The sequence below is a fragment of the Pelophylax lessonae genome (assembly GCF_965119305.1).
Source record: "Pelophylax lessonae genome assembly, chromosome: 12".
Taxonomy (NCBI): Eukaryota; Metazoa; Chordata; class Amphibia; order Anura; family Ranidae; genus Pelophylax; species Pelophylax lessonae.
The window spans coordinates 121200011-121214446 of NC_138779.1; the positions used below are offsets into that span (position 1 = coordinate 121200011).

At 42.6% G+C, this 14436-nt stretch overlaps 1 protein-coding gene across 2 annotated transcripts in view; it reads right to left on the reverse strand.

Annotated features, from left to right (window-relative positions):
* GRIK4 (glutamate ionotropic receptor kainate type subunit 4) overlaps positions 1-14436 on the reverse strand; it is a 665019-nt gene that overhangs the window by 96745 nt on the left and 553838 nt on the right. The window contains exon 9 of one of the 2 annotated variants that reach the window (XM_082273781.1): positions 11352-11498. In XM_082273781.1, coding sequence (XP_082129907.1) covers positions 11352-11498 — 147 coding nt within the window. Of the gene's footprint in view, positions 1-11351; positions 11514-14436 lie in introns of both variants that reach the window. The other variant, XM_082273780.1, reaches the window with a different exon arrangement.

The following is a 14436-nucleotide window of genomic DNA, read 5'->3' on the forward strand; positions in this document are numbered from 1 at the left end:
AGTTGGGATCGGCATCCTGAGAGGTTCTATTAGAGCTGTGGCCTTTGTAAATTTGATAAGAACCTAATAGATGAGTCTGCATTTAGTGCTTACTCCACCCTCACTATCTCCCCCAAAATAAAGAAACCTAGGAACACCCACCAAGCTGTTTACATACCTCAGCATGTCAGCCATTGTCTCTACCACTGTTTACAACTTCCAAGCCAAAGCCCTCATCAGCAATGGTCACGTCTGCACAATCAGCCCTCATAGGCTTGAATGTGGCCATACGTTGAGTGCCTCTTGTCATGCTCAACAGTTCTATAAAGGTTTATGAGATCTTAATGCTCAGGACTGGTCAGCACCGAATAAGATTTAGATCTCGAAGAGGTAAACAATGAAGGAGTCCATGACTGTATTGCTGAGGTAAGTAAGCTGCTGGGTTGGGCTTTTCTAGGTTAGATGAAGCTCTTACCTATAGTAAATTTGTTATTTAATTATGATGTAAACCCACTGCCACTAAGCAGCAGGAAACAGATATTGTGACTCGGTTGAAATTATTTTTCACATCATATTCACATACATTTTGGAAAGTTATTGATCTGCCTGTGTGAGATAGATAACCTTGCAAAGAAAATATATATTTCCTATATTTTAAAACTGAAGTCTAATCTGCTTATATTCTGCCTTCCCTGGTCCCTCCCAGCAACATGCAAATTATTACTTTTTTTTATTCTTTGTTTTTAATTACAGTACATACCTCATTTTAAACCCAGCAACATCACTACTTGGTCTCTGTGTTTATTTATGCAATATAGGCAGGTCAAAGCTACTGGGAGGGGCCAGGTCACAGCTACTGGGAGGGGCCAGAAGGGCAGGTTGACAGTATACCTTTAAAGGACTACATTTTTTTTAATGTTTATAGATAAACCTGTGATCATTTGTATGCATCAATGTATGTTATTTAAAACAAATTTGTCTATATGCATATATGGTTGTTACTGTATCTAGGCAGCTATATGAAATTCTCATCTCACTGTTGATAGAAAACAATGATTGGTTGCCATAGACCACACTATGTAGGCTGCATAGGCTAAGTAAAATTAATTTTTTATTCATATAAAAGGAAGTAATTTTTTCTAAAATTAATCTAATCTGGGGATGCTAACATATACCCTACTCAATTCAGTGAAGTGTAAATTTTATAATCCAAACAGCAAGCTGAGAGTGAATTGCTTATGTTATCCAGCAAAAGCTGCAGTTGTGCTAACATCAGAAAGATCACTCAGCCTTAATCTGAGTTTTTGTAATAAGCTGCAGACAGAAATCCAGACATTATCTCACAATCTCATTGAAAGTGTCTGTGATGGAACCGCTTTGGCACCCCGTTTGAGTGCTTCCTCCCTGCCCTCAAAGCCCTTCCGAGCAGACTGAGCGCTAATACCAGCCCTTTTTACTCCAAGTATCATACACAGACAAGATGTTGAGATAACTCCCCATTTTCCAGAGTCTGTGCGTTTTGGGGAAACATGGAGTTGAATCCGAAGCAAAACTACTCCAAGGGTCCCTCAGGCACACACCTCCCAAAGAGTAGCATTCCCTTAAAAGCCAGGGCCCATAGTCAGAAGATAAGAGGCTAGCTTGCAGTCCCCTTTAAAAGCCTCTGTCCTGGTTAGTTCTGTCACATTTCTCCCCTATCAAAAGAAGATGTAGGCCTCCACCTGGTCTGGACCTGCATTAGTTGGGCAGAGTGAACCTACATAGGTGGTCAACATGATTTTCATTCTTTGCCGCAGGGAATAGTTGCCATCAGTAGGTGTGGGACAGAGGCTGTAGAACCTCTGTCCATCTGCCAGAACTTCAGCTGGGTGGTCTTTACTGCTCCAGGATGAGGTCTGCTGCTGGGGAGAGGTGCCGACTGCCCCGGTTCCCTTGAGCCGTGGAGAAACTGTAAGTGCTAGACAGAGGCCGGCAGCACTCTGTCCCATTGCCAGCACTTCAGCTGTGAGTAGGAGAGGAGCTTCACTACATCAGCTTGTCACTGGAGAGAGGAGTCACCTGCCCTGGCTTCTTGGGACTCTGGAGTTGTTGCCGATGCTGACCAGAGGTTGGTAGCACTCTGCCCTGAAGCTAGCGCTTCTGCTGGGGACCCCACAACATCTACTCCAGCTAACTGTTGGGGAGGGAGGCCGGTCTCCTCCACTCCCAGAATGTGGATCTGCCACTTAGGAGGGGGAATATCTTCCTCCTCTCCATTCATCGTAGACTGCTGATGGAGAATGAGGACAGCTTCCTCCCCTCCCTGGTCCTTGAACTGCCATTGGTCCTTAAACTGCCACCTCCTCTTCTGGACTGTCAGTCTTTCATTGGAGACAAAGGATGACCAACTTCTCTCCCTGGTCCCCCAGAACTGCTCCTGGTGTGGGGCAGAGGTCTGCAGCCCTCTCCCCTGATGCCAGGGCTTCTGCTGGGTTTGCAGACAACCCTGCGGCCAGTGCTTTCACTGGAGAAGTTTGTTGTAACTCCACAGAGTTTTAGGAGATGGTGGTGGAGAATAGAGGTTCACCATCTCTTCTCCCTTAAATCCCAAGGCAACTGAAGGTGCCAGGCAGAGGTTAGCAACATTCTTCCCAGATGCCAGCACTTCGGTTGAAAGTTCAGTAAATGTTACATCTTCCGATGAAAAGTCAATTAAATCCATGTTTTCTGGGATCTGTGGCTAGGGAGTGAGGATGGCTTCCTCTTCTCCCGAGTCCTGTAGCTGGAGATATGAGCCAGCTGCTCAATCTCCTGTACTCTTATCCAGCTGCTGGACAGACGCATTCCTCTATCTAAGCTCGTCCTGTGCAGAAACAGGTTCGTCAAGGTGAGTCAGCACTTGCTGCCTCCACCATAAGAGCTCCACTTCCACAGCTGCGGGTGGAGGGGGGCAAAGCACATTGTCACTCTGCCCCATTGCTGACACTTCAGCCAGGATTTCAGAGCTGGTGGCTGGTACTTCCTGATAGTCCCAGGCAACAAGAGCCCAGCCCTGCTGCTGTGCAGAGTCTAGCAGCCATCTGTAGGCGATCTCCAGCTCCCATTCCTCAGGAAGCATCCCACCTCTGCCACCAAATGTGACAGTACCACTTTGGAACTCCGCTTGGGTGCTTCCTTCAGCCAAACAGTGCCTCCTGCCCTCCAAACCCTTCTGAGCAGACCGAGAGCTAATACCAGCCCTTTTTACCCCACGCATTGTACACAGACAAGTTGTTGAGGTAACATCCAAAAGGAATGACTGTTTATTGAACAGAAAATATAGATTTTTGTACACTTTAAAAGTAGGTCAGTCACCACATGAACAATAAAACCAAATATTTACCCAAAACATCACACACTGGTTTCGATAACAAGCTAGAGCTGACAAAAGGCTAAACCCATCATAGATACTACCAAGAGTTAGCCAAGTTAGCTAACAGACAGAAACAATAGGCGACTCAATTTATTTAATTAACAATGAAAATGCTCACAATGGGAGAGACACATTTAATAAACACATGACACCTTAATGAACAGACTATAGCAGGAGACACCCAGCACCAGGTTGCTTGAGCTGATGATATTAACATCTGCTCTAAGTCTCACAATCTAAAGCAGTCCTTGCTGGTTTAGGCCTAGAGACCACAAATATGTATATGGGTCCTCCAGTTTCCAGAGTCTGTGTGTATTGGGGAAATATGGACTTGAATCCAAAACAAGACCACTACAATGGTCCCCCAGGAAAACACGTCCCAAAGAGTAGTGTTCCCTTAAAAGCCAGGACCCATAGTCAGTAAGCAAGAGGCTAGCCTGCAGTACCTTCCAAAAGCCTCTGTCCTTTTGGTTCTGTCACAGTGTCGTTTCTGAAGCCTGTGCTGTAAAACATTTCTCTAAAGCAAGTTTGAATCATATTGATGACTGAGATAAATTTTGTTCCCCTGCACAATGATTTCAGATCAGCAGATCCCAGACAAAAGACACTGCTGCAGACTGGCACACTGCTTGTCCCTATGTGTGCATCTCAAGGTTTAATTTTCAGTTTTGTAGACTGTACTTTTAATTTGCTAAAATATGTGTTTAACTTGACATTTTAACAGACATAAAGAAAACTGGGGCTGTTTTTTCTTACATTTTATATGTAATGTAAGCAAGATAATCAATGTTTTTAATATAGAAGTCCAGGCAACAAATAAAACAATTAAGTACATTTTATAAATCCACAATGCTAATAACACCAATAAATTCTGTGAAATGTGAAACAGTTTAAATAATACCCTTCCTGTAATCCTAAATCTCAATGTATTTGTAACAAAAGTTGAATTACACACCCCTTCTTCTTGTTTTATTATTTAACTAATAGTAAACCTCATAAAATCATACCTACAGCATATGCCTTGCTGTTGTGTGTTATCATGCAGTAAATTAATAGGAGTGTGTAATTTAAAAAGGGTTCAGATTTACTAAAAGTTGATAATGCTCACACAATAAATTTTGTAAGATTCACTACAATTATCCAATTACAGTATCTCACAAAAATGAGTACACCCATCACATTTTTGTAAATATTTTATTATATCTTTTCATGTGACAACACTGAAGAAATTACACTTTGCTACAATGTAAAGTAGTGAGTGTACAGCTTGTATAACAGTGTAATTTTTCTGTCCCCTCAAAATAACTCAACGCACAACTATTAATGTCTAAACCGCTGGCAACAAAAATGAGTACACCCCTAAGTGAAAATGTCCAAATTGGGCCCAATTAGCCATTTCCCCTCCCCGGTGTCATGTGACTCGTTAGTGTTACAAGGTCTCAGGTTTGAATGGGGAGCAGGTGTGTTAAATTTGGTGTTATAGCTGTCACTTTCTCATACTGGTCACTGGAAGTTCAACATGGCACCTCATGGCAAAGAACTCTCTGAGGATCTGAAAAAAAATAATTGTTGCTCTACATAAAGATGGCCTAGGCTATAGGAAGATTGCCAAGACCTTAAAACTGAGCTGCATCACAGTGGCCAAGACCATAGAGCGTTTTAACAGGACAGGTTCCACAGAACAGGCCTTGCCATGGTGGACCAAAGTTCAGTGCACATGCTCAGCGTCCTATCCAGAGTAGGTTGTCTTTGGGAAATAGACGTATGACTGCTGCCAGCATTGCTGCAGAGGTTGAAGAGGTGGGGGGGGGGAGTCAGCCTGTCAGTGCTCAGACCATACATCGAATAGAAAATTTGTCTGCATGGCTGTCGTCCCAGAAGGAAGCCACTTCTAAAGATGATGCACAAGAAAGCCTGCAAACAGTTTGCTGAAGACAAGCAGACTAAAGACGTGGATTACTAGACTAGAACCATGTTATGTGGACTGATGAGACCAAGATAAACTTATTTGGTTCAGATGGTGTCAAGCGTATGTGGCGGCAACTATGTGAGGAGTACAAAGACAAGTGTGTCTTGCCTACAGTCAATCATGGTGGTGGGAGTGTCATGGTCTGGGGCTGCATGAGTGCTGCCGGCACTGGGAAGCTACAGTTCATTGAGGGAACCATAAATGTGAACATGTACTGTGACATACTGAAGCATGATTCCCTCCCTTTGGAGACTGGGCGACAGGGCAGTATTCCAACATGATAACGACCCCTTACACAGTTCCAAGACAACCACTGCCTTGCTAAAGAAGCTGAAGGTAAAGGTGATGGACTGGCCAAGCATGCCTCCAGACCTAAAGCCTATTGAGCATCTGTGGGGCATCCTCAAATGGAAGGTGGAGGAGTGCAAGGTCTCTAACATCCACCAGCTCCGTGATGTCCTGCTGGAGGAGTGGAAGAGGACTCCAGTGGCAACCTGTGAAGCTCTGGTGAACTCCATACCCAAGAGGGTTAGGGCAGTGCTGGAAAATAATGGTGGCCACACAAAATATTGACACTTTGGGCCCAATTTGGATTTTTTGACTTAGGGGTGTACTCACTTTTGTTGCCAGCGGTTTAGACATTAATGGTCCGACATTAGAGCATCGATCTCCCACGCTGATTTGTTGTGTTCTGACAGGGGGTACCCCCCACCAGAAAACTCTGATCAGGGCTCTCTTTTGTGGTCACACAAAATATTGACACTTTGGGCCCAATTTGGATTTTTTCACTTAGGGGTGTACTCACTTTTGTTGCCAGCGGTTTAGACATTAATGATCCGACATTAGTGCAGCGATCTCCCACGCTGATTTGTTGTGTTCTGACAGGGGGCGCCCCCCACCAGAAAACTCTGATCAGCGCTCTCTGCTATTGGCTGAGAGTACTGATCGGGAGTCGGTTGCTGGTTTTCAAGCATGTGCGTCTGACAGGACGGCCGGCTTCTGTCAGACAGACTGACATGCACACAGGCCCCATGTCTGCCGTTTTATTTTAAACCGGCCAATGTCTCCCGACATTCGGCCCATGTGTACCCAGCTTTAACTTCACTGTATTAAAGTTCACAAGGCAGGGAGAAGCAGTACCCTGTCGCTCTTGTTGGTAATAATCCACTCTACATAAGAGTTTAAGCTTTTATAGTCCTATACTCCTTTTCTTTTTTGTATTTTTTGTGTGACAAAATAAATGGCTTATTGATGTTACTTGAAGCAAGGACTGAATAACATATTGCACTTGCTCTTATAGCTTTGAAATATTCTTATATGTTTTCAGAAGTACAAAACTTTTCTACAACTTCCATGGGGGTAAGGCATGAATGATTTATTTCTCAAAGATCACTCCTGATAATTACACTGCATCAGACATATGCATAATTTAACTGCAGAGAGAGAGAGCTTTGAAGAGCAAAACTGAGAATTTTTGGTTTGCAGAATCATAGGCTCAGAGATGGGTGTTCCTAGAAAAACAAATAACAGACATACAGGTTTTCTAGGGTGAAAAACAAAACTAATGGGCAGATACGTTTTATCCTGCTATGTATCTCTATTATAAATGTTCACATTCAGCTTAGTGTATTGCCTGACAATGGGAATTAGTGTGAATGATAGGCTTTTGCTTATTAATGTTTTGCAGGGATTTTCAATTCTGGTAAAAAAAACATTGCAAAACAGATACTAACATAATTGTACTACATCAGTTTTACTTCACCAAGAAAAATTTCAATGGTTGGAGTATCATAGACAAAACAATTCATATGATGCCTTTCCTTTCAAAAAGCAGTGTAAAGTGGCACTGTGAATAAACAGATATCCTCAGGGTCAGTATGTATCTTAAACTTCTTTTCCTAAACTCCCTGACAGCTCCATGCTGACATCCTATAGCACTTTTACTGCTGCAGGGGAGCAGCTGTGCGCAGGATCACATATATATATAAGTGATTCTGCACTTACACCTGCAGAGGGTGCATGCATGCCACTGGCGGGCTGCTTCTGCTGTAATAATTCACAACAGAAGCTGATCTGCGGGTGCTGGGTACTCGATGTCCTCTGGCACCTGCTGATCGTCGGTAAAACAAATCACTCTATTAGTGTCACAGGTCCCTGCAAAGTGTCAAAAGTGTCAGTTAGTGTCCAATTGTCCACTGAAATATCGCAGTCCCACTATTAGTCGCTGTTCCCCACCATTACTAGTATAAAAAAAATAAAATAAATGAAAATTCCATAAATATATCCCATAGTTTGTGGACACTATAATGTTCGCTTAAACCAATCAATATACGCTTATTGGGATTTTTTTTACCAGAAATATGTAGCAGAATACATATTGGCCTAAATTTATGAAGAAATTTGATGTTATACATTTTTTTTAATGGATGTTTTTTTTTTTAACAGAAAGTAATATATATACGTCACTAGCCTGTGAGGCTCTCGGGAGCGAGCGCGCGCCGCCGGCGGCGTGCTCCCGCGCGGTCACGGACCCCCCCCCGCGCGTGTGACCGGCGGACCCGATGTCTGCCGCTCACTCTGCGATCGTCGGGGGAGAGGGAGAAAGGCAGGCAGCTTGTGTAAACAAGCTGCCTGTCATTCTCCCCTGTGTAGAAACACTGATCATACGGTTCTACTATGTAGGACCGTTGATCAGTGTTCCTACAGCTCAAGCCACAGCCAATCACAGTTAGAATCACGCCCCTAGGGACACACACAGCCCCTCCCTCTCAAATAAAGTTAACCCCTTCACTGCCAGTGTAATTTTACAGAAACAGTGCATATGTATAGCACTGATTACTGTAGTAATGTCACTGGTAACCCCAAAAGTGTCAAAAATGTCAGTCAAGGGTCCGATCTGTCCGCCCCAATGTCGCAGTACCGCAAAAAAATCGCAGATCGCCGCCATTACGCGTTAAAAAAAAAACAACAAAAATTACAAAAATCTTTCCCTTTGTTAGTAAACGTGATAACTTTTGCGCAAACCAATCAAAATATGCTTTTTGCAATTTTTTTTACCAAAAATATGTAGCATAAAACAAATTGGCCGAAAATGTTAAAAAATTTTGATTTTTACTTTTTTTTTTGGGGGAATTTCATATAAAAAAATGTGAAAAATATTGTTATTTTTGCAAAATTGACGCTCTTTTTTTGTTTATAGCGCGTGATCAAAAAATCGCACAGGTGATCAAATACCACAAAAAGAAAGCTCTGTTTGTGGGGAAAAAAAGGACGTCAAATTCGTTTAGGTACAGCGTCGCACGACCGCGCAATTGTCCGTTAAATTCATGCAGTGCCGAATCGCAAAATACCCCCTGGTCTTTTAGCAGCCAAATCCTCCGGGGCTTAAGTGGTTAAGCAGCTTCAATGACCAATAGTGTGGATGGAGTAGGAAGTGAAAAGGGATGATAAAAGCAGCCTGAGTTTTAAGACTTTTGGGGTTCTTGGGAAGTAATTGGAAGATACATACAGATACATAAGGAAGCCTGCTTTTTATTTACTTGGTGCCATTTTATGTTGCTTTTTGAAAGGAATGATTACCTTTGAACAGTAAGACTCGGTTCACACTACCGCGACCATAAGTCGCCCCATGACGGAGCGACTTTTTACAGTGACTTTACCGCGACTTTACAGCGACTTTACCGCGACTTTGCCGCAACTTCAGCGCGACTTGTGAATTATTTAAAGCGACTTATATGATAGACGACTTTGTATTTGGTCAATCAGAATATGATGCGTTGTGACCTAATTCCCCCTTTCTGTTTTTTTTACTCATTTCCTCATTGCCCACTAGTGCCATGTATCAGTACCCACCAGTGCCACGTATGTGTCCACCAGTGTCACTGCCCACCAGTGCCACGTATCAGTGTCCACCAGTGCCACTGCCCACCGGTGACACGTATCAGTGCCACGAATCAGTGTCCACCAGTGCCACGTATCAGTGCCACGTATCAGTGTCCACCAGTGCCACTGCCCACCAGTGCTACGTATGTGTCCACCAGTGCCACTGCCCACCAGTGCCATGAATCAGTGTCCATCAGTGCCACGTATCAGTGCCACAAATCGGTGTCCACCAGTGCCACATATCAGTGCTACTAATCAGTGTCCACCAGTGCCACATATCAGTGCCACATATCAGTGCCACGAATCAGTGTCCACCAGTGCCACATATCAGTGCCACGTATCAGTGCCACAAATCAGTGTGTATCAGTGCCACGTATCAGTGCCACGAATCAGTGTCCACCAGTGCCACATATCAGTGCCACGAATCAGTGTCCACCAGTGTCACGTATCAGTACCACGTATCAGTGCCACAAATCAGTGTCCACCAGTGCCACATATCAGTGCCACGTATCAGTGCCACGAATCAGTGTTCACCAGTGCCACATATCAGTGCCACGTATCAGTGCCACTAATCAGTGTCCACCAGTGCCACGAATCAGTGTCCACCAGTGCCACGTATCAGTGTCTACCAGTGCCACGTATCAGTGTCCACCAGTGCCACATATCAGTGCCACGTATCAGTGCCAAGTATCAGTGTCCACCAGTGCCACGTACCCGTGCCATGTATCAGTGCCGAGGAACAGTGTCCACCAGTGCCACTGCCCACCAGTGCCACTTATCTGTGTCCACCAGTGCCACTCACACAGACCAGGCAGAGATAATGGTATATAGGAACTGTAGGCATGGCTGCAATGTGGGGAATGCCTGGCTAATTTTCCTTCTTCTTCCTGGAAAGTCGGATCACAGTCGCTTGACAAAAGATAAGGATCCGACTTGGAGGCGACTCCCATTGAAGTCTATTGGCACAAGTCAGATACAAGTCGCCTTGAAGTAGTACAGGACCCTTTTCTGAAGTCGGAGCGACTTCAGTAGTGCATATTAAGTCGCCTGACAAGTCGTACTAGCGTGAATGGAGCCTAAGAAGATGAAGATGTTGTTTGTTTAAACTGGAATATAATCATAATAATAAGCAAAAATCAAAGGCATAACTAGAACCTTCAGGGCCCCGGTGCAGGAAACCATGAAAGGCCCCCCGGACTCCTGGCCGGGGCCCTTCCTTTCGAGCCTGGGGCTCTTCCCCCTGATCCTGAGGCCCTTTACTCCCATTGCGGGGCCCTTTTATTACAGTCCCGCAGCGGGACCCTTTCACAAGTTCTGCAGTGGGCCCCCTTCCTGCCATCTTGGGGCCTTCCCAACGGTGGTGGAATGCCAAGGCCCGGTTGCAAGTGTGATCTTTGCAATCCTGGAAGTTCACCCACTGGTGTCAGTAGTTTTTATTTTTTGGTATTTTAATTGTATTATTTTTTATCATTTTTTTTTTTTTTACAATGTCACTATGACTCTGTCCATTTAGAAAAGGAAGGAGCTGGTAAATTACATATTTACCGACCCCTTTCTGGTTCTCTATTGTGACACATCCCCTGCAGCAGCCGGCAGGAGAGGGAAGGGAGCACAGTGGGGGGGGGGACCAGGGGAGCACACAGGGGCCCAGAGACAGCAGAACACAAGTGAAGAGGGGGCAGCATACAGAGGAACCAATCTCCTCCATTCCAGGAGGAAAAAGGAGGACAGTGATTTCTCTACGTGCTGCCCCGCCACCCCTCCTATCCAGGTGTACAGAGGAACCGCACAGGCCCCCTGGAGCATGGGGCCCGGTTGCAATTGCAACCCCTGTAGTTACTCCCAAGGCAAAAATACAAAAAATATTAGTGTTTGTAAATCATTCAAGTTCTTTTTACTTTAATGCATTCCATGCATACAGGTGGGTATTTACTAAAACTGGAGAGTGTAAAATCTTGTGCCGCTCTGCATATAAACCAATCAGCTTCGGGGTTTTATTGCCAAAGCTTAATTGAACAAGCTAAATTTAGAAGCTGATTGGCTACCATAAAGAGCTGCACCAAATTCTGAGTGCACCAGTTTTAGTAAATCTCCCCCAAAGTGTCTTGAACTAAACTGGATGCCACTTACTGCAGGGCCTGTGAAAGGAGAATGATCACAGTTCTCTTCCCAGGACTGCTGGAGTATCTGTGTGAATTCCTGAAAGTAGCTGTGTGATTGATTAAACATTGAAAAACTCAAAATGTTCACCCGTTCATCCAATGGGCTGTCAAAGCGCTGCAGAGAAAATTCCTGATTGAAGAACATGTCAGGGTTAATGACCAATTCAGCAACATATTACCAGACAACAAGAATGAACATTTTTACAGTTAGGGCCAATGTGTAGAAGATAGTAATGGAGAAGTACTTGTAAAAGCTGTTTCCTTAAACAAAAATACAGATAAATGGTTAATGTTGCTGTATTATCATTGAAAACATAATAATAATAATAATAATAATAATAATAATAATAATAATAATAATAATAATATATAGTACTTCTATTAGGCACACATAGGTCCACATAATAAGAATAATGACAGTACAGTATATTTTGGCATTATGATTAGTTTCTAAAGAGCATTACATTTTGCATATGGTTAGGACAGATTATTGTAGAGATACTGGTTTTCGATTTATGAAGATATTGTCATATAAAACTTACAGAGGTCACAAGACCTTGGGACAAAGCCCGAGCAGAAGACTCCCCATAATCTCTACAGATTTTTCATGTCCTATTTAGTCTTGGCCTGTTCATTTTTTTTTTCCCGAATAGGAGAAGAGGTTTCTTATATGCCTCTTGCAAATGGATACACATGCGCATGAATTTGTTCTGCATATAGATCAGTAAGAAAAAATAAAAAATCTACATTGCTGGACAGTATTTTATGTGTATATATGCACAAATATACATATACGCACGTGCATGGATACAACACAACCCAAGGAAAGCTAGAATTTTTATGCATGCGTCAAAACACGCAAATACGCCCATTTATTATAGAGCCCATCCTCACGTTTTTACGCAGGAACTTTCTGCCAGGAAGCTGATGTTCATACATCAATACTGTGTGCAAGTACTCCTATTAACTACAAAAAAGTTTCTAAAAATAATGTATTTGGATTCCTATAAGAACAATGAAAAGTGCTTGTAAGGGGGGATGGGTGCGCTGATAGTGTGTTGAAGCTGCTCCCGGTATTCAGTGCTTTTGAATATAGATAAATGTATATGTGGTGTGGGGTGCGCTAAACAACAAATAAATAATGAATATATAACATATATCTATGTGTGAACCAAATCAACAAAAGTAAATATATATAACATATATCAATCTGTGAAGCCAATTAATAATGCAAATCAATTGGTGCATAAACATAAAAGTTCATAAGTGTCCATAAATATTTTGCAGGTGAGTAGAATTGTATTCTATCCGAATAATACGTGTATCCACCACCGAGTGAAATTCATCCTTACCAAACGGAAATAAATAAGGTGCAACTATATTTTCTTGTGCTGAAAAAATATCCAATCTCCTTGTGAACAAACACCACGTGTAAATCACCAAGAATTAGCCTCTTACCAGATGGTAATAGGTATGCACTTGTTCAGTGAAACCACCGCCTTGCTTCCTCTTTAAAATCCTGAAGTGGGATGTAGAACCGCTCTACCTTTCTTTCTCCACTAGATGGCAACGAGTACCAGCAAGAAACACAGCCTCATCCTTCTTTACAAGCTCACAAAACCACCGTGTATTAAAGGAAAAAAGAGGGCTAATAGTGTATTACCCTTGAGATTTATTCAAAAAACAGTTGATAATGCACTTACAATTAGATGTCTTGTATTCAGCATAAACATAGGCATACGAATTCCTGCAAAGGCTTGCGGCCGGCTGCAGCACGGACCGCAAGTTGTGTGTGACGTGTGCGCCTCCTAATCTGACCGGTTTCTTCCCATAGGACTTCTACTGAGAAAGGAGTCACTCCTTTCTCAGTAGAAGTCCTATGGGAAGAAACCGGTCAGATTAGGAGGTGCACACGTCACACACAACTTGCGGTCCGTGCTGCAGCCGGCCGCAAGCCTTTGCAGGAATTCGTATGCCTATGTTTATGCTGAATACAAGACATCTAATTGTAAGTGCATTATCAACTGTTTTTTGAATAAATCTCAAGGGTAATACACTATTAGCCCGCTTTTTTCCTTTAATACACGGTGGTTTTGTGAGCTTGTAAAGAAGGATGAGGCTGTGTTTCTTGCTGGTACTCGTTGCCATCTAGTGGAGAAAGAAAGGTAGAGCGGTTCTACATCCCACTTCAGGATTTTAAAGAGGAAGCAAGGCGGTGGTTTCACTGAACAAGTGCATACCTATTACCATCTGGTAAGAGGCTAATTCTTGGTGATTTACACGTGGTGTTTGTTCACAAGGAGATTGGATATTTTTTCAGCACAAGAAAATATAGTTGCACCTTATTTATTTCCGTTTGGTAAGGATGAATTTCACTCGGTGGTGGATACACGTATTATTCGGATAGAATACAATTCTACTCACCTGCAAAATATTTATGGACACTTATGAACTTTTATGTTTATGCACCAATTGATTTGCATTATTAATTGGCTTCACAGATTGATATATGTTATATATATTTACTTTTGTTGATTTGGTTCACACATAGATATATGTTATATATTCATTATTTATTTGTTGTTTAGCGCACCCCACACCACATATAATGAAAAGTGCTTAATTATCACATAAACATGTCACAATTGCTTTATAAAAAATTGTATGTAATAGAACTACAAAGGCTCAAACAGCAGATATGAAAAAATGTCCAAGTGTCTATCTACACAAATAACCAAAAGTATTGGGACGCCTTCCTTTACACGCACATGAACTTGAACCACTTGCCCACTGGGCACTTATACCCCTTCCTAACCAGGCCAATTTTCAGCTTTTAGCGCTCTCACATTTTGACTGACAATTACTCATGCAACACTGTATGCATATGAATTGTTTTTCCTTCCATTTTTCACACAAATAGAGCATTGTTTTGGTGGTATTTATTCACCACTTGGGTTTTTTATTTTTTTTGCTAAAAAATTTAAAAAAATACTGAAAATTTAGCATTTTTCATTTTTCTTTGTTTCTGTTAAAAGATTTTGCAAATCAATCCT